The sequence below is a fragment of the Sparassis crispa genome (assembly GCF_003851025.1).
Source record: "Sparassis crispa DNA, contig_000014F, whole genome shotgun sequence".
Classification (NCBI taxonomy): domain Eukaryota; kingdom Fungi; phylum Basidiomycota; class Agaricomycetes; order Polyporales; family Sparassidaceae; genus Sparassis; species Sparassis crispa.
Window position 1 is genome coordinate 624,181 of NW_020939761.1, and position 19,332 is coordinate 643,512.

Consider the following 19,332-nt stretch of genomic DNA (forward strand, 5'->3'; position numbering starts at 1 on the left):
ACATTTCACTTTGAGCATAGTACTGTACATGTATGAGAGCGAAGTCGGGGGCCAGTGATGTTCCGTCACTTCTCACAATGACCTGCAAGGCTGGCAGCGTCCCTCTGACCCAGACAGTACGCCGGGCTGCATAGACAAAGCCAGGTAAAGTGGAGCTTGACCACGGGAATCTCAGCAGACTTTGAACGGCCGGAAGCCGCACTTTGGCCGCAGCGGCTGACGCAAAAGAACTTGGGAAAATACTAGTTAGATGCATTGCGACACCGCGTGAACCACGTGTTATATTTGACCAGATACGTTGCGGGAGAGCACCTAATTGGATGGTGTGGGGTCAGCGCTTCGTCGTTGACAGGTATATACCTTACCTTGTGGGGCTGGAGGCAGCGACGGAGAGAAGGTGGTAGAACATCTTCGTCCGTAACTGTCTTGGAAATCACGCTTTCTGGAGCTCTTTGACCTGAAAAAAAGACTTGTAGAGCGGATAGGCGAAGGTACAGGTTCGTAAGCTTACTACTCATTCAGTGAACCATGTTCTGATCGTTCTTCCACGTCTTCGCATGCAAGAACTTTCCGATATTCTGATGTTTCGACCCGCGCGTAAAAATGGTGAACTCAGATGAAGACACGCGTGTTAGTGAGACATTGAAGGTCCTCCGCTTCATCAAGAAGTAGTTCTACATTCTCTGATGCAGAGGGTACTCACCAGGATATATTCCCTTGCTCTTGTCGCAAGCGTGAACGGGCAAACCCTTCCACTAACAAAGACATGAGCGGTGCGCCTTCTAGACAACCTTCCTGCCAATTTGAACTGAGCAAGACAACAGCACCAGCTAAACAGAGAGATTACCAGTGTGGTATTATGATGATTGCTCGGCGTATCGAAGCCACTATCAAGTTCAAGGAGAATCCCCCCAGCTTACCAGCTGTAATACCTGGCTGGAACGACGGGACACATCGCTGGCGTGCTACTGTGTATGGTCTTCCAGCTGCTCAACTCGCACGAACGGAACCAGGAAATGGTGGCAATATTTACCCATCGTTCCCGGCCAGGCACAAAGCCAACAGAACTGGAATGACCAAAGGTCCCGCAACCAGTATGCCAAGAGAATTACAGGCAACCGAAATCTCGCATCCTGAACTCCTTGCACAGTATGCGAAGCTCTTTAAACGTCGCATCGACAGGCAAAAGGTGCCTAGGTTCAGGGAGTCCGATGGCACAGTAGAGGAATCCTCTCGTCCAGCAATGTGGCGTGACGTTCCTCTGGCGAAACATGGAGCAGAGAATCGCCTATGCCTACCAAACGTCAGAATGATGAGGCGAAGACGCCTGACATTTGCGGAGACAATGCTTCGCGAGCGTGACGACCGTCACGACGAGAGTCACGAAGAGTCGGTAGGAGTGTACGACACACCAGATCGTAAGTTCTAGTCAACACACTGCCAGACTCGGAAAAGCGGCTTACCGTAATCGGCAGCGTACCAGAATCTCATGTTTTATCCTGTCTTACAGTTACCTTTGAGAACGCAGACCGGGCATATATTAGAGCATGGAGATGATGGAGAGCATATTCAGTCGGTCGCCCGAAGTTGAAGCGCCTCTTCCTTTTTCCAGCGTGCAGAGATAAATGGGGTTCTCAATGAACTCAACATAGGAATAGACATTGATGTACGCTCTCTTTTCTTTGTAATTGCGAATAGCTCGACAAACGCTGGAGTAAAATTTCAATGAAGGGAGCTCGTCTATACCACTGCATTGAGTCAATATCACCCTACAGCATACTACCTACAGCACCTTACGATATCCGCTAGCAAAGACCCGCGGTGTGCAGTGGCAAGCAACAATCCAATTTCAGTCAGGTCTATATAGTCACCAGGGGCTATCCTTATATCAACACCGTCCGCGTTCCGCGTGGACGGTCTTGTATCAAAGTTCGGTTGTTACTAAGGGTCTGTAGGGTGGGCGATTCGTTACAAATTTGTTACCACGAGTTACAATTGGATTTTCTTATCGATCAGTATCCGGTTGTAATGCCTGCTTCAAACCGGTAACAACCCGCCGCGCCACTCTGCAGACCCCTTCAGTACTGTACCCGGTACATTGTTACAAACACCTCCGACGTTATCAGAGGGTTTGCGTCGAACCTAGGGCTATCCTCCAGCTTAAGCACGAAGATTGATGCAGAGCATCTACAACCCACCTACGTGAAACTATAGGCAACGGAGTCTAAAGCAGGTATGTAGTCATCTCGCAGATAGGAATTCGAAGGAATCCTATATCGTTCCTACTGCATCATTTCTGCAGTGTTGTTCTCTCATTTGTCACACTCACCTGTGTCGTGCGGCGCTCCCTCAGGACTACATCCACACACGAGTATCACCTGCCCGAGATAAATTTGTGCGTTGGATGGGCAGTCACACTGTACTTTTACGACTACTAGGTACTCGCGCAGATATCGCGCGCCAAGGCGCACGGCACGCAGCATGCTGACGCGGTCGCGGTCACCACCGTGCAGCTCATCTGCTCCTCCGTCCTCGAGGACCCACGAGGAGCAGAATCTCAAGCTCACGCTGCTCAACATGAGCCCTGCCGCGCGGTACGCGGCCAAGGCTACCATGGTGCATGTCCCGCGCCTGCTCCGTCTCCCTTCCACCTTCGCCTGGTTGTACTGACTTTTCGCGCGCGACCCCGCAGTGGCCATCATGGATGTCTTCTAGAGCAGCACGTTCCATGCAGCCGCCGCGCTTCCTGCCGCCCTACCGGTAACTCTTCCCGGGCGGCGCGGGCTTCTAGGCGAACTCGCAGCATGCGCGAGCTCGTGCGCCGCGGGGACCTGATTGAGTAGCAGCTGAGGCAGCTGTCGGTGCCCCGGAATGCGCGATTGGCGGTGTAGAAGGCGGAGCTGGTCGCGAAGGTGTGCGCGTTGGTCGAGGACGAGCGGGCGGAGCGGACAAGAAAGGCGGCGGAGGAAGAGGCGGAGGAGGGGCGTCGTCAGACGGCGGCGGTGCAGGAGACGGTGGTGGGGACAGTGAGGACGAAGACGAGGTGCTGAGCCGGGTGCTCGAGGAAAGCCGGCGGATGGCGGAGGAGCATGAGTGGGCGCAGGCCGAGCACGAGGAACGTTCTCGCGGACAATCCCTGAGTAAATGGTGTCTCCCTCCGTTTACGGCGTAGCGGGGGATGTCGCTGGAGTGAAACAATCAGCATCGTGGTACGTACACAGTTGATAATAAACCCACCATCTTGGTAAAGGGGCGGCTGCCCCGGGAGTTCACGGCAGTTATTGACGAGCTGCTGGCCGAACAGCTTCGCGAGCTTGTAAGTATCGCCGCGGGGAGGGTCGCGCTGCTAGACCGATGCAGTACTGCATGTATATCACGAGCTCGGGATCAGCGCGGTTCATGATAGCGATGCAGCGTGAAGTGATCTCGTCTGGAATGGCATCGCCCTAGAGGGTTTCCAAACATTCTGAAACTAGGCCACGCTGACCAGCGATATCAGGGGATCCCGTGTTACGGTCGGTGCTCTGAGCATTTCTGCGAACTACCTTCTACAGTCCAGAAAAAGCTAGCCAAGAAACTACGGACATAGACACCTTCAATGAAGGGGCGTAGATATCCATCCCCGCACAGACGAGATCTTGCACTCTCACCAGGCAGAATTACCAAACGGCGTAGCTGTCGGATGTGGAGGCAGAGATACCGTCGCTCATAGAGGGAACAAATTTTGAGACGCTAGACAGAGGCGACCGAGGAAGAGCAACCAAGTTGTAGTAATTTGAACACTAGCGCCATGGAGCACATGCAGTAATCTGTGTACAGAGCCTACGATTTTATTTTATATTTCAGTACGCGCGAGATAAAAGACGTCGAACTTTGCGTGTAAGTAAATCCAGCAGAGAACATGACGTCACACATGGGGAAAGAGGTGTAGCAGCCTGTGATGATGTGCTCGACGATGTAAGGTGTAGAGTTCGTGAAAGTGAAGGTTCCTTGTAACTCGCTCGCGCCGTCAGTAGCGTTGGTTGTTGTGGTGGCATTATCGGCGAGGAAGGCACCGGCGATAGTGACCGCAGTCGTCATGCGAGCCGCCAGAGTTGCGAGGTCATGGCGGGCACCTTGGTCGAAGAGTAGATAGAGATCAGAACCAATCTGTAAGCCGAAACCCTGTAATTGGATTAGTTGAAATAAGCGATGTGCGGGGGTAATCTCACCAAGAATAGTGTATAAATCAAAGCATAAACCATCTTCACGCTACCGCAAACAATGTTCTATGAGGCCAGTTCAAGAAAACTGCTCACTGCAGAAAGTTCAGTATGATCTTACTAAGAAATGAGACCGAAACTTACGAATGAGGTATTCCGGAAGAATAACCCGGAAGAATACCGACGATACCGGCAGAGGAAACGGCAGTGTAGCAGATTATCTGACTGCGAATACTGCTCAGACCGCGGGCGAGGAAGGAGATGAAGATGGTGACGGTGATTCTGAAACGATCGTTAGAACCAATTGGCGTATGAGTAGCTGAGCACTCACTCGAAGACATTCGCATACAACTGACTCTTGGATGCGACTCCAATTTGCGTGATAGACAGGATGGTGGCACCTGCTCCAGCAATCCACATATCCAAAAAGATCCACCAAATGCAAGTGGGCAAATCAAGGCGGAGATGAAGAACGCCAGGGAACTGCGAAATATCGCGCCATAGAGCGGATTCGAATCAAGCAGCACATTGAGCTGTTCCGTTGCCTTGATACGATAAATTTGGTGGACTTCATGAAGGCTGCCAAGCGCGAGACGACCGGCACACTTCACGAAGTGCATCTCTGAGGTCTTCGTATCCTGGTCACCGAAGGAGCAAATAATGACACCGGGAATGCGAATGAATTCGGCATCGACCTCCAAAATCCGCGCGGCGGAAAGCAGCTGCGATTCGATTCGATGCGAAGGAGCACCGAATATCATTAATGCTTTCGCAAGTCGCATCAAATAACAATCCAATCGTCTTCTTCTACTTCAGACCTTGTGATAAAAGTTTCCTCCGTCCAGTCGTAACAATCTTCCAATGTACTTCGCAGCCTGAAAACAGGTTAATACCCAATGGGGGAACCGGTAAGACTACTTACTCGAGTAGCCTGTCTTTTCTAATGTCCGCGCCGTGACACTATCAAACCGTCAGCAATTGAGAATTCTCTAACGTCAAGAAGCTACGTACATCGTGGATCACTATTGCCTGACGTTGCATATGGCCGGGAGGATCAAAGCGAAACTTCGAGCCGGCAGTGCCGCTAACTTTAAATCCTATCCCCAACATCGCCTGTAGGAGTTACTGAGCACAGCAGACATTACACTCAGAAACAGAGATACATTGACAAATGCTTCCCACTTCACGTTCCTCCTCTGGGTGTGATCTCTCGTTAAGATTCGAGTCATCGTCTGCGCAGTGTCAGTATGCCATTGGTCACATCTAGTACTTTTAACTCACCTTGAAAGTTTTGTTATTGACGACAATTTGATATTCCATCGAGGAGAGAGGATACGCGAGGATGATGGATGAAGCAGTAGTTGGTGGCAGAAAGAGAAGAGGAGATGAAGTAACGGCTCCTCCCACAGATGAGAGCGCGCGTAAATGGCTAAGGTCAACCTGGGGGAGCTGAACTGTGTCTATTTGGACGCAGTCGAAAGACTCGATAGCTGAATCAGTCCAGCCGGAAAATTATCAACGACATAGTTAATAAACAGAACTGGAGCCCTTTATCCCATTGCCGTGGTTAGTGCAATCATTCGGGCGCGGTTATCAATAGCAGTGGTCTCTTCATCTGCTAAAATAGTGGGCTCGCACCCTTCAACCGAAAACGAACTGTCCCCAGGAATGAACCTTTTCTCCAATGTTGCCGGTGCTCCTCGTGATTCTAATAAAAGTAATGAATAACAACATGAGCACTCCGGCTGCTTCAAGGGTGCCCAGAGGCAATAAGGATAAATGATGCACCTCTTGCAAGCGTTGCGCCAGCTGATCATCCGTCAGACATTCTTCAAATCGCGCAGGTACACGTCACTTGGCATGCTTGAATGACGATGTCTCAGGCAAAACCCCCTCTGATGCTCTCCATCTTTTGTTGGGCTCCTTGTCGTTGATCGACGGAGAGCCTTGACCGCGAGCAACATGTTCGCGCCGCACCCTAACGGTGTAGGCCTCGCTGCGCAGAACTGTCTATTCTCAAAGTGATCTGTCAGTAGTCCTCCCCTCCCGCCGTCTCTTCACCAATCGACTTTCCCGGAGAAAGTCCAACGTTAGAGGCGTGAGATGGGCGAGAACCTCCTTGTCTTCGACCATTAGGGAGCGTAGCAAAAGCGCTTCTTTCGCTGCATGCGTCGCTGCCACATACTCCGCCTCGGTCGTCGACAACGCAATGATCTCCTGGCGTTTGGAACTCCAAGAGACCGCGCCGCCGTCGATGAGGAAAGCATAGCCCGAGAACACCTTCCGATCTTCGTGCATGGAGCCATCCGCGTCCGTGTAGCCCACCAGGTCCAGTTCCTGCGCTCCGTAGGTAAGCTTCAAGTCCTTTGTGCCCGACAGATGCCTGAAGACACGCTTGACAGCTTCCCAGTGTGCTTTCCCGGGGTTGTCTGAGAACCGCGAAAGGGACGAGACGGCATATGTGATGTCCGGCCGTGTACCGAGCGACGCGTACATCAACGAGCCTACAGCCTCGCGATAAGGAATGTCGCGCATGGCGGCGGCCTCTGCAGTCGTTTGCGGCGACTGCGCACTCGAAAGCGTCGTGTTCGGATCCATAGGCGTGGTGAGTAGCTTCAAATCTTCGAAACCAAACCTGTGGATGATGGAATTGATGTATGCCGTTTGCGATAGGGCGAGCGTGCACGCGGTGCGATCGCGTTCTACGCAGAGACGTCTCCGTTCACTTGATATTCGTCTGGCTCGCCAGCTTCCCCAAACTTTGGTTGGAACTGAAGGACGATGACGGAGATATTCACTGCTGACAAGGGCTCCTGTTCAGCTCATGATATAACTTCGATACCACTGGTAAGGGAAGCCACAACCCTTCTGGTATCTGTAGCGCAAAACGAAGCAGCGACAGCTTCTTCGATGGAGTTGCCGGTCTGCTTTGAGAAACTGGGATCAAACAATCGCGCCGTAAGGTAGGGTAAGAACTCGTTGATCGTCGGACCTCCTGCGCCACCGCCACCGCCACCGCTCGCTTCACCGGCGAGGGAGATCCCAGGGCGCTGCCTGTATAGGGGGTGACGACCGTATCAAGCCACGTCTGGGCTTCTACGTCTGAACCGAGGCATTTGGGAGGCTCCGTGGTGGTACTCAATAGTAAGACTCCGTCCGCGCGAGTCGGACAAGGCCCTACATCTTCGACCAGCACGCTTTGATTGCAGAGATATTGCAACCACCAGGGATCTTGCTACCCACGACGTGGGAGACGAGGCCAGAGCTATACTTGCCCAGTGACCCCGAAAAGCCAGTGCCAAGAGCCGATCCTTCTCAGGAGCAGACGTGAACTCCAGCCGCAGATCGCCGAGAATTTCGTTTTGCAGAGTCGACTCGCCCCAAACGAAGTCCTTAATCGAGGTCGAGAGCGGCATTTCCTTCACCTTATTATTGAGCTTCTGAGCGACGACCACAGAGAGAATTTCGACGGCTTTCAAGGGAACATCTTCAACCCTAATGGGCAAGCCGAGACCGGAGCAGCAGGGACAGTAACGGGCACAGCTGCTGGTGCGGGAGTAGCAACAGCTTCGGGAGGGGACTCGACAGCAGCAGCCTCACCCTGATCCGTGAACTGGTAGTACACCTCCTTGGTGTTCTTCGCATGACAAAGGATCGCACGACTTCGGCTAACCGAATCCTCTTGCACCTCCTACTTCGCTTTCAGAGTCCTCGTCGCCATGCCTGTAAGCGCTGACGAAGGTTCGCTCTCGATGGAACGCTCGAAATCGTAGTGGTGGGCAATACCCCACCTTCTCCATGCTCATCTTCAGGTAGTTCAAGATGTTGGTCATGGTTTGCAGAGCGACCAATTCATCGGCACAGGCATATTGTTGACCTGGCAACGAAACAAAGTATGAATTGAGAGAACCATGTCAACTTCATTAGTTTTATCCACGGCATACGTTGTAATTGACGATCTCGAGCAAGCACTGTGTGTGCGGTGAGCGATATCGTCGATAACCTCGCGCAGCGCAGTAGCCGTGAAAGTCTTCGAGATGCGGCTTGGGCTCACCGCGCACAGGTGGAAGGGTTCTGAGCTTCACGCTCAACAGCGCGTGGCATAGTGATACCACGGTAGAAGACGACGTCAAGAAGGGACGAGATGGGGAGGACGTCAGCAATAGATGCGAGAGCCGAATATTCTCCCAAAGAGCATCCGGTGAATGCGGAGTCTTCTGATCAAACGAAGTCTTTCGAACGCATGTCCTCGAAGACGGCACGTTCGGTCATGACTTGCGCGATCGGCCAAACTGTGTGGCACACAAGAGTCCAGATAGATGACTGAATGTGTAGCAGAAGAGTCTTCACGCTACCGTCCCCGTCTATATTGTCGTAGTTCATATACATGTGCCGCTGCTGCATGGCCTGACCCTTGATGCCACCAAAATGGATAGTCTTCTCCTCCAGGTTGTCCTTGACGATCTCAATAATAGAGAAGCCATAGACAGCAGTAAGATGAATATCGGCAGCATCCCAGACAGATCGAGCAGCTGGAGCGGACTTATAGAAGTCCATAGCCATACCCTGCTCTTGGGAACCTTGGCCAGTGAAGACAAAGACGGTCTTAGGCTACGCGACTTCGGCAGTGCGTTCCAAAACCTTCTCACCCTTGTCATTGAATGTCTCGACCTTGACAACAGTGTTGCCATCCTGTATGTCGCTGTGCCTGGTCTTCATCCGAAGCTCATCCCCAGGAATGACCATTCCTACGAAGGCGACGTCATATCTGGTGCATTCATCAGTGAGAGCTACACATGTCATATCGGACGGACTTACGCGACAACTCGCTCCGGGCGACCTTGCACAACGACCGTCTCAACGTAGCGCCTGGCAGCGAGCTCGACCACATGCTGTGCGTGATTGTGGGGGAAACACCTGCCAAATCGGCGAAGTAGGAGTTGACGTGGATGGGATTGAAGTTACCAGAGGCCTCGGAGTAAGGCTCGTTCGTCGCCGAGAAGTTGAAGACGGCTGCACCCGCCTTCGTCATGGTGTACCCATTCAGAAGAGGCACTCAGAGACCTTGGGGCTTGCAGGGACGCGAGATAATTGGGTTACCCCCGCTGTCACGTCCTGCAGGAAATCAACGGCACCGACCTAGATTAGACGTTTGATCTGGTCGCGGACACAAATGTCGCTGGAGACTGGTATCGACTTGCAACATGTCTTGCTACGGTAGGTGACCTCGAACTTCACACAGCCTGAAGCAGTTTCGACGGGCGATCCCACTCAAACCACTCCTCCGACTGCAATACTCCCACGTCAGCTTCGGTCGCCAATTCTATGGAGTTTCGGTCGCCAATTCTATGGAGTAATCCAGAGCACCGAGAAATTCGAATGTGTTGTCGTATTCGGAGTAGTTACCACGGTAGAGGAAAGTAGACACAACCTCGATTACGGCCTTTCTACCTCCGATAGCGAAGCCTTTAACTCACACAGCCTTGCCGGCATTGCGGTTGACAACGGAGACAATGTGTGTCTCAACCCTGAAAACATCACCCGCCTGAAGATGCTTAGAGTCATCAACAAGACGGAAGCCGTACGACAGATGGACGAGCTCAAGAAGATCGCCGTCAATGGTCGAAGGAAAGATCGTATCTTCTGTGTGAAGTTCTGTAACCGCTTGTTAGCGAAGTTGACGCAGAACTGATCTAGGGAGTTCGGCCGGCTAGTCATGTTCTGGGGGCCGGGTAAGTCAAACAGTCCGATGAACATATTGAAGTCGTCGTGGCAAAGGCGTTGGTTGACGTGTTCGTTCAACCATGCAAACAGGAGGGAGTATAGCGGCTTCACGAGTTCGTCTCGGTTATCAGAGGCACCGTCGGGATCCAGGAAGATTGTACATAGTTCCTTCTTCCCCATCTTCGTTCTGTACGATAGCGCAGCCTCCAAAGCTTCCGGCTGCACGTCCAAGAAATCTGCGACGATATCGAGGACATCCGTGTTGCCCACGACAGCAGCGTCTTCGTTGCGAGAGCGATCGGTATGGAATTCCAGGTTACCCAGATGGAGAATAGCAGCAACCAGCTGGCACTTCTGCGCGACATGTCTTTTCGAGAATCCCACGTTCTTCAACGCCACCTTCAACTGATCCAACCGCACGGCATCCTCATCCCAGATGCACGAACCATCTCGCGAGGCATACAACTTGAAATGGCGGGGAGATGGACATCAATTGGACAGGTGACACACATGAGAGAGTCCCTTGCAGACAGTCGTGTCTACAGGGAACCCCATCAAAAGGAATCAGCTGGGGACAATCGTACCCGACACGCCAACTGTCCAAGTCGCAGGGATGCTGGACCTTCACGAACCGGTCATCCAATGGCCAATGGCGAAAGTGAACCGTAAGGCGGGGGTGCATTTAGCGAACTGGATCTATGATGCACGGACGGACCATACTACGAGGTGTACTTCTCGCGGAGTGCCGTGAGCGAGCTCGATCGCACGATCTGCTCTGCACACTGCAAGTCAGACATGTCTTGCGACGCGCATCACGAAAGGTTTCTGCTGAACATAATCCGCAGGCTAGAGTCAGCGAACCCTCTTCGATCTCTCCCGAAAGATGTCACGTACCAGTAACAGCCCGCTCACGTTGACGTCCTAGTCCCTACAGTCCTTAGCGGTCCTGGACGTTCCGTGGTGGCCTCACGGAAGCACTCAACCTCTACTTCCGCTCCCTCGCCACTACAAGTTTGCCTGACAGTGCTCTGATGGTGACGGTCTACGTGGCCACGGCTCACGATCGGCCCGCGGACGGCGCGGTACAGGCCTTTCTTGCAAATGCACAACGACGACGAGAATACATCTGGCAGTTCGAGTTTCACGACGAACTCGTTGCATAGTCCACGCACCGGGCCCCCAAGCTGACCGCAGCCATTGAGAACGCAAAGACAGAGGTTCTGGCTCGAACTGAACGATGGACATGTTTGTGCAACACGTCATTTTTGTGTTGAGCAATAGTGGTCTCGATCTCGATCGCATCTTGCGCACCTCGGTAGCAAGCCTACCAACGATAAGTCTTCGCGTCGCGTCGAACGTAGGGAATTCTGCATGCAAGGAACGCAGGATAGGGATGAAACTGTCAACGATGAGGCCTGCTGTCCCCCGCTTGTCCGGTGCGAAATCGATGAGTTGAGATATATGAGGCTTGACCGCCTGAGTGAGCTGTGCGGTAAGGCCCTCATAGTCGATAGGTTCGGGCGTAACGCTGCAAGCTGCGGTACCAAGAACTTCGTGACCACATGAACGACGGACTCCTTCTCTACCTGCGGAGAAGACCTCGAGATATCCATCGTCTGGAAAAATGAGACACATGTCAGGAATGTCTACGACTTTGCTTCCGCCATCTTGATCGAGATCCTCGTTTGCTTCTTGCACGGCACGCTGGGTGGGAGGGATATATCCACTGCACGCCTCCGCCTCGGCATCTTCGGCAAGCGGAGGAAGGGCAGTGTCCGCGCAGGAGAGTTCAACGTCTATGCGTTGCTTCTTGAAGATCGAGTTCCGAGACGCCTTGGAAAGATAACGCGGTGGAAACTCGGTGTCGACGACTTTTTTCGAGATCGACTCTATCACCGGCATAAAGCCCTACATCGAGCGTTAGCCGATGGAAATTTGAAGCCGACGTGTGCGCGTAGCTGAAATGACTCACTACGGGGAGGGCATACAACTTGCATGCTGACGATCGGACGAGCAGCATCGCCCGCCAGAGACCAACAGGTGTAGATGTCGATTCATACACGCTACGTCTGCGAAACAATCGACGAGGGCGAGTAATCGTCGCCATGTTACGCACGGCACACCAGCTAGTCGTGTCGGCATCACGACCCTCTGGCTGCATCGCTGAGCCATTGGGAGCTACGCACGAGCACAACGAGCGGCGGCTGGCTAAACAGCGGCAGGGAATGGTAGGGAGTAGGGGTAGTTAGTCGTTCAACATTCCTCGGGAAAGCAGTTGATCTTAAATTTTAGGTTTACCTGCCATGTGACTTACAGTCCATTTCCGATTCCCTAAATGCACGTATGGTGGTCGCTGACGTAAGAAGATTGTTAGGAGGTTGTACTCGCGCCGCATATAGTAATTCTCGCTCAGAATAGATTTCCGCGGTCGAAATAATTTGGCCTTTCCGCGAACAATATGGATATCCGCCTTAGCATTTGAACATTCCGCCCTTGCTGCCAGTGCCGAAACGACAACCAGGCCCCTCTTTCTCCTCTCTCCTCCTCCCGTCGTCGCTCCTGCATCTTGAGCTATGTGTATGACTACGAAGCCCGTGAGCAATTGTGAGTGTGCTTGAATACCGTTCGGAGATGCCCTGCTGATGCTGGTGTTCACAGCTCCCGTTTCTTTCACCCATCACCTGTGCAGTATCTTGTCTTGGTGGCAATGGTCACGGTTTCACTTGTTGCCCGTCGCCGGGTTGGCCGCCGTGCTTTGCATGGTTGCGGCGCTCTGCAAGACGTTGACGAGAAGACTTGGACCAAATGGCGAACTGGGTTGGAACTCATCACCGTAGCTCGTCTTTATGATGGACCGCCCGAGGTCAGAACGGTTGTTCCGCGTGCAGAAGTCTCATCATTTATTTGAATCATGCCCGTTGTGCCTATGTTAGCTTGTACTTGTACTATATTCTCTTGTATTTCTATTGATCTTGTACTCTATACGCTTGTATTGATATCGATCTTGTATTAAATGCATGCTTTACCAATAAAATAAATAGGGAATCGGACATGGCGTGCGAACGCAGCGCCGCTTACCCCCAAGTTATGTATTTTCGCATCCATGCACGATCCCGCGAAAAACATCAGAACGTCATTATCTCCTCTTTGAATATTCGATTGACCACACATCCATCGTTTTGAAGACAGCATGCATTCTACGTAGCATACGCAATGTGAAATACCAAGAAATATGTCTGTACCTCTAGATTTCCTCCACTATGGTTAGACTTTCTGGATTCGAGGACGGTAATCTTCGCAGAGATAAACGTACGTTCCTGAACATCATGATGTTAGAAGGCAGTTTATTGTTGCACAACTGGCAGGCGGTTGCGGGCATCGGTAGCAGCATCCCAATGAGGAGGCGCTGGATCGTCCCGAGAGAATGACGGAGGCTTGTCAGCGTACGATGTCGAGGTTTCTCGTAGCTCGTCGGGATGCATTGCTAGATGCTCTGGAGTATACAGCGAAGACTTCCGGGGTTTAGCTGTCGGTGGCTCTCCGGTGGTCGACGGCGGTATGGGAGGCCACGAAGTTAAAGGTTCTCGTGGAGATAACAAAGGAAAGGAAGTTGGAGATGGCGATGGTTTGTACGGGAATGGCGATAGATAGCCCGCTTGAGGGTGGAGCGCGCCATAGCCCTGCTGCAGCGGAGCATCTCCTAATCCCTGAGGAGGCATAGAACCATACCTTCGGTACATCGGTGAATGGTACGGCGCATAAGATTGTGGAGGGTATCCGTGAGGTGAGACATAACTTGTAGTGTAGTCGGGACCATAGCCATATGGTGGACCTTGGAACTGGAGTTCTGCAGGATAAGCTGCGCCACTAGAATACGGCACATAACCACCACTTCGTCCGTCTTCATACATTGTACCCTGATACTGAGCCATTGCAGGGGCATCGTCATGGCGCCCTCGTTCCGGATATGTGGGCAGAGGACGCGCTTGGCGATATGACGAATGCATATAATTTCCAGGTGCAGCGTACGGTGCCCATAATTGTTGTGCATGCGGCATCACCAAATTATGAGGGGGAATTGATGTGGGAGGGTGGCTAGCCTCGTCGAGGAGGGTGGGTTGCGCACGTTCCGGCATCACCGGACTGTAAGGGGGGATCGATGCTGGAGGGTGCTGAGCCTCTCGGACGTCGCTGACAACGCTCCTCGACGCACCCACAGCTTCGCCAGTCATGACACGACCACTGGCATGCACGTCAGTATTGTGTTGCATGACTGAGCCACCGGCAACTGGCTTAATACCGTCATGGTCGGTCTTCGCTTCTCTATTCCCCATTAGAGATGGCTTGCCTTCCACCAGATCAGAACCAATACTGGTGACGTCGTGACTGCGTCTGTCTGTGAGAGGAGTGCCGCCCATGAATTTGAGACTCCCAGGATCAGAGGTCACTCTCTGGTCCACTTCTTCGATCAGCTCCTGGTCTGCGCCCCCACTATCATCTAACCCAGTGGCCTCAACAGTGTTATCGCGCGTCGGTTGAGGAAGATGCGTCGCTCCAACCGTGAGACTAGTGTTGCCTGGGTGCAGTGGCGAGCCTGAGCTCGGTTCCGTGACATAGGTGTTACCTTCGCTCGTACACTGCGAATGACGGAGGCTGTGATCCGCAGCAGCGTCTGCTATGGAATTTTCGAAATGAACCCGTGGACGTTTCGTACTGGGCATCGAATTGGCCAGTAATCCTTCGTTTTGGGGCATCCGAAGGTCTTGCGCACTCGAGCTAGGTTCTGTGTTATGAGCCGTAATGCCAATTTGAGGGGGTGCTAACGGCTGTGTAATATTTGCATCGTCGCCCGCAGAAATTTCCCTTTTACGCTTAGTGCCAAGCAGTGGTCGGTGCAATGAAGTTTCGTCGGCCAGAGGCTCTTCAGAGATAGCATCTCTCCCTGCGGCACCTGGATTAACTTGGCGGCCACTGAGTAAGTTCATTCGACGACTTGAAGACACAACCTTCATCGCTGAGTGGGAGCGAGTGCGCCGAGCGAGTGGTGGGGAGGATGACACTAACTGATCGATCTCTGCATCAGAATCCGACTCGATCGACTCGATCGCGTCGTTCCCACTAACAGGTAGATCTGCTGCCACCGGCACCTCCAGGATGGGGAATCCTTCTTCGGTTCCAGAATTTTCCTCAGCATCCTCGTCGTCACTCATTCGGCGGGAACCTCGGTTTACGCTCCTACCATTCCGAAACAACCTCAAACCCGTCTTTCCTTGGGAATCAGGGCCAGGAGAACCACCGTAGATTACGGGGACGAGTGACGATTGTAGGTCTACAGGTAGAACAAGATCAGACATTCATCACACGGACAGTAACGCTGTCCGACCTTCGAGCTTCCCCTCATATTTCTGGATATCAAAAGGGTTCCTTGTACGCGTCATTGCCGCGTGGAGCATGTCAATCTCGACCTTCGTCAGTTGAGTGATGCCTTTCTTCGCGGAAGTAGGCAAGGGCAGCCTGACAACCTCAGGATAGTTGACCAATATGGCTCCAGCATCAGCTAAAACTTCTAGCATCCTCTTCCACGGAAATAGGTCGGAAGTGGTGATACCAACTTTCTCCATCAATTTTCGCCCCATGGACTTGATAGATACAATTTTTTCATGTTTTGTGAGGTTTTTTGAATTGCTTTGCTGGTTCACAGGCCCAGTCGTGGTAAGTGTTGCCTTGGGTTCTGACAACGTAGCATCCTGGACATGATTCTGTAGCTTATTCGTCTGCGCCCTATTTAGGATCCCAAGAGATACATTGTTGCTTCAATAAAACAAACCGTTAAATTCCGTGCAATTTACGGTCAGATGTGACGTACTAAATATGTGCCTTCAGGTGGGAGATCAAAGTGTTGTCGTCTGAACCGCAACGCATTTCAAAAAACTGCGGTCAAGTCAGAAGAGTGTTGGATGGTTGACATTGAGCACATACTCCTCTTGCTTCTTTCGTGGCGAATACGTCCGCAAGGTCAGAGTCAGCATTCGGTATGTTGCCGGCCATGACAAACGCCATCTCGAAACCATATAATTTCGAATGAATCTCGGCCTGTGTCTTCAATAAGTGCCCTTCCTAGTGCAACTGAAAATTAAAGATATGCGTACCAGGTGTTTTAATTGATTGAAACACTGGGTGAAATCCCGACGACGCTCGGTTGAAGTGTATCCTTGGCCAGACACGAGCTCAAACTCGTTGAATTTCTCCAATAGGTTATCAACCTTGTCACCTTGTGCCATGCGAAAGAGGGAATAGCTGGATGGAAAGGCTGCACGTTCGTAGGATTTTGATCATGGAAAGAAGTATTAGTACTACTATGACGATTTGGACTAAATAGTCGAACTCCTTCACCTGGCACTGTAAATGAAAGTATCAGACTGATTCATAATGAGCACAAAGAACTTACATGAAGCAGCGTCCGAAGTATTCACATAATGTTGACAAAAGCGCTGATAAGCGTGGTCGTAATGAGACGCAATGTGGTCGGATGACAGTTTGTGAGTCCATCGTGCAAGTATATTAGAGAGAGATAAACGTGTCCTTGCAGACAGCCGTTCGACTATGCTCATGATCTCTACGAAACCTTGTTGCAAAATTTGTTCGTCATCGACCTGAAACACTTGTTCGATGGGAGTGTTTTCGATGTTAGACGAAGGCAGATTCCCAGTACGAGCACCAGGAGAGGTGCTGTGTAGCCCATGAGCCTCTGAGGGCACCCAAGATGGTCCTGCAGTTGGTTCGATCCTACCTTCCTTGACGTGTCTGGCCTGGAGGTCTGATGGCATAAGGCCATGTTCGTGATGAGGGAACACTGTGCATGGATGAGACATTGACTTATGGAATGGTTTAAGGATGAAATTGAGGCATACCGAAGCTGGCGTCATTATAATGACGCATTTGCACTGGGAGACGAGTTGAATCTCGGTCTTGAGAGGAGAGAGGAGAAGAAACAGTAGAAATCATGATGGAAGGTAGTGGAGATGTCTTGGGAGATCGCACATCACGATTGAGGGGTGAGACATCCAGTGCTGCCTGAGAAAGACTTTCAGCCGCTGCATCCTCCACGTCCATGGTAGGCTCGAGCAAGGCTACCGGAGTGGCACTTCGTCCGCGTCTGGTACTAGCTCCGCGTCTACGTCCTGAGTCATTCTTACGGGAGTTCTTAATTGTACCTGGCATCTTGTCATTCACCGCTTGCGTAGCTCCTGCAGGATCTGGGGGCAAGGCGGCGCGCCGTCGTGCATTGTTTCTCGCTGATTCGCAGCTGGCAGCTTGTTTTGGGGTCTTGATAACAGTACGAAGTCGCGTAGGGGTGTGTTCGGGTTCTGGATCTTGGTAACGACGACGACGTGGAGTCTGAGGTGCAGAAGGCCCATCAAGTTTTGAAACAGTGGTAGGCTCATGCGAAGACCCGATACGATGCTCTGCTGCATTGCTCTGTTTAGATTAGGCATCGTTACAGACATCGTATGGAATATTTCAGTAAATCAGCGCACCGTCATTGCAGCCACCAGTCACGTCTGTAATGCTCCGTAAGTTGACAGCAATTCATGACTGAATGCACACTCACCTCTAGCTCTAGGTAGACGAGGCACGAAATTTCCGTTATATTCACCTGCATAGGATATGCGATGCATGGGATGATTTAGAACGATATGCGGTTTAATTTACAATGCATGAATCAGTGAGATACTGGAATATCACAGACGATATGAAATTACCCGCAGACAGACAAATGTGGATCTAGAATAAGAGACTGTGTGACAAACGTACGACTATCGACACAGCTGGCTGGAGGTTATACCAGCCAGAAACAGTTTATGGAATACACCAACAGGACGAGGGAATGGCACATTGAGCAAACCCGAACCTTCGACAAGACTGATCGGAATCTGTCTCAACGGAACTTGATACGTAAATCTAGATATTCTGATGCCCATAATAGGGAATATGGCGTCGAAAAAACTGACATTCTAGTCGGTGAATGCTGACTGTAGTCGCAGAAGCACTTAGAATGCCTGAATCTGGCCAAAGACCTCCGGATCGCACGGAGTGATAACGAAACTTACCATTCCACTACCCGAGGGGCCACACCTTCAAACGTGCCTAGTGCACGCGTTGTTTGAACATGATTGGAATGCTACGTACATCTCTATCGGAGTTGAAAGACAAATTGGGGATGCTGGCTTTTCTAGCCGATGGAGACCTGCTGGCGAACTTGTCACGACAGGCCATCGCATGAATGCTTCAGGGTAGCCTACAACCCTGGAGGCTTTGAATGACGTCTGCATTCACCGAAGTGCGAACTTCGACGCAGACATCAAACCTTCTGTGACGGCACTATCTGTGATTGCAAACGCCTTGTATATAAACAAGGAACAAGGGAAGATAGCTTGTCAGCGAGGTCCGCCTTCATCAAATACTGCTCGGCACGCCACTCACTGACTTGGCTGGCCATTGACTAGTGGAAGCCAAATTGACTCGTATGTCTCCCTGCTGATGCCGCACCGGCCAAATCGTGTGCCCCTTGATATGATCAGGCAATAGTTGTCAGTGATGTCGCGGTACATGAACACGCGGGGCTCTGTTGGGATCCTTTGTCCGTCAGTACTTCAGTTGTCAAACACGGATAGGTAGCCATTCAGAAAAGGCTTAGCAATCGTATATTCGTAATAAGCAGAGGCTCAGCGTTCAGCGGAGGATGCACTCCTTAATGCTTCAGATTCAGAAGCCGGAAAGGTTGCGATGGCTTAGGTCATTTCTTAGCAATATTAATGGAACGACGTTGCCATATGCCGGGACGTCGTCCTTTTGCCAACGCGGTTTGAGGAAATTGATATGCATGAATACAAGGCCTGACATGGTCTGCCAGGGCACACTTGCAACCCCTGTGAAGGAAGTCAGTGTTATAGTCGTCGACTCAAATCATAGTACATTCCCTACTATCATCGCCAACGAAAAACACACCACAATCGAAACCAATATCGAGTAAGTATCACAGACTAGTGCGCACCAAAATGAACGATGACAATAGACTATGAACGACCAGATGTAGAAATCACCACGGTCATTCTAGTGTTCGTGTGTCCATTGTGAAAGTTTCATAAGTAGCCGGCATTTTGCGTCTTCTGGGCTCTAGCGACACTCGCGGAGACAGGGAAGCCTTGCGCTCGCAAATCGGACCATCGGCTTCACGTAGAGTTGCCTGCTATACCAACGCAGGAACAGCCTGAGGAGCGGTTCCTGCAGCGACTACCGGAGGCTGAACGGCATAATGAGGAGATTATATCTATGTCCCTGGGCTGTGGTGGTCACCGCGTGGTACCTTCCCACGGCGGGCCGGTGCCCCTGGTATATGCCGCTG

General features: G+C 51.6%; 6 protein-coding genes across 6 annotated transcripts; 1 reads left to right on the plus strand and 5 right to left on the minus strand.

Moving 5' to 3' along the window:
- Positions 1 to 2,481: 2,481 nt before the first annotated feature.
- Positions 2,482 to 2,670, plus strand: SCP_1502110 (hypothetical protein; the record flags this gene model as incomplete). Its single annotated transcript, XM_027764315.1, has 1 exon — positions 2,482 to 2,670. The coding sequence occupies one exon, from the start codon at positions 2,482 to 2,484 to the stop codon at positions 2,668 to 2,670; it is 189 nt and encodes a 62-aa protein (XP_027620116.1).
- A 117-nt stretch (positions 2,671 to 2,787) lies between these two features.
- SCP_1502120 (DUF1212-domain-containing protein) lies at positions 2,788 to 5,312 on the minus strand (the record flags this gene model as incomplete). Its single annotated transcript, XM_027764316.1, has 9 exons — positions 2,788 to 3,184; positions 3,914 to 4,164; positions 4,212 to 4,251; positions 4,347 to 4,484; positions 4,534 to 4,553; positions 4,604 to 4,924; positions 4,993 to 5,077; positions 5,125 to 5,162; positions 5,214 to 5,312. 9 exons carry the CDS (start codon positions 5,310 to 5,312, stop codon positions 2,788 to 2,790), a joined length of 1,389 nt encoding a protein of 462 aa, XP_027620117.1.
- A 906-nt stretch (positions 5,313 to 6,218) lies between these two features.
- SCP_1502130 (hypothetical protein) lies at positions 6,219 to 6,800 on the minus strand (the record flags this gene model as incomplete). The annotated part of the gene is made up of 1 exon (XM_027764317.1): positions 6,219 to 6,800. One exon carries the CDS (start codon positions 6,798 to 6,800, stop codon positions 6,219 to 6,221), a length of 582 nt encoding a protein of 193 aa, XP_027620118.1.
- Positions 6,801 to 7,677: 877 nt separating this feature from the next.
- Positions 7,678 to 8,035, minus strand: SCP_1502140 (hypothetical protein; the record flags this gene model as incomplete). The annotated part of the gene is made up of 2 exons (XM_027764318.1): positions 7,678 to 7,893; positions 7,940 to 8,035. 2 exons carry the CDS (start codon positions 8,033 to 8,035, stop codon positions 7,678 to 7,680), a joined length of 312 nt encoding a protein of 103 aa, XP_027620119.1.
- Positions 8,036 to 8,423: 388 nt separating this feature from the next.
- Positions 8,424 to 12,098, minus strand: SCP_1502150 (hypothetical protein; the record flags this gene model as incomplete). The annotated part of the gene is made up of 8 exons (XM_027764319.1): positions 8,424 to 8,782; positions 8,852 to 8,970; positions 9,021 to 9,119; positions 9,865 to 10,391; positions 10,988 to 11,110; positions 11,238 to 11,834; positions 11,899 to 11,995; positions 12,043 to 12,098. 8 exons carry the CDS (start codon positions 12,096 to 12,098, stop codon positions 8,424 to 8,426), a joined length of 1,977 nt encoding a protein of 658 aa, XP_027620120.1.
- A 1,172-nt stretch (positions 12,099 to 13,270) lies between these two features.
- On the minus strand, positions 13,271 to 17,039 carry SCP_1502160 (hypothetical protein; the record flags this gene model as incomplete). Its single annotated transcript, XM_027764320.1, has 8 exons — positions 13,271 to 15,255; positions 15,310 to 15,737; positions 15,793 to 15,857; positions 15,906 to 16,019; positions 16,076 to 16,236; positions 16,320 to 16,325; positions 16,375 to 16,779; positions 16,838 to 17,039. The coding sequence occupies 8 exons, from the start codon at positions 17,037 to 17,039 to the stop codon at positions 13,271 to 13,273; spliced, it is 3,366 nt and encodes a 1,121-aa protein (XP_027620121.1).
- Between the last annotated feature and the right edge of the window lie 2,293 nt (positions 17,040 to 19,332).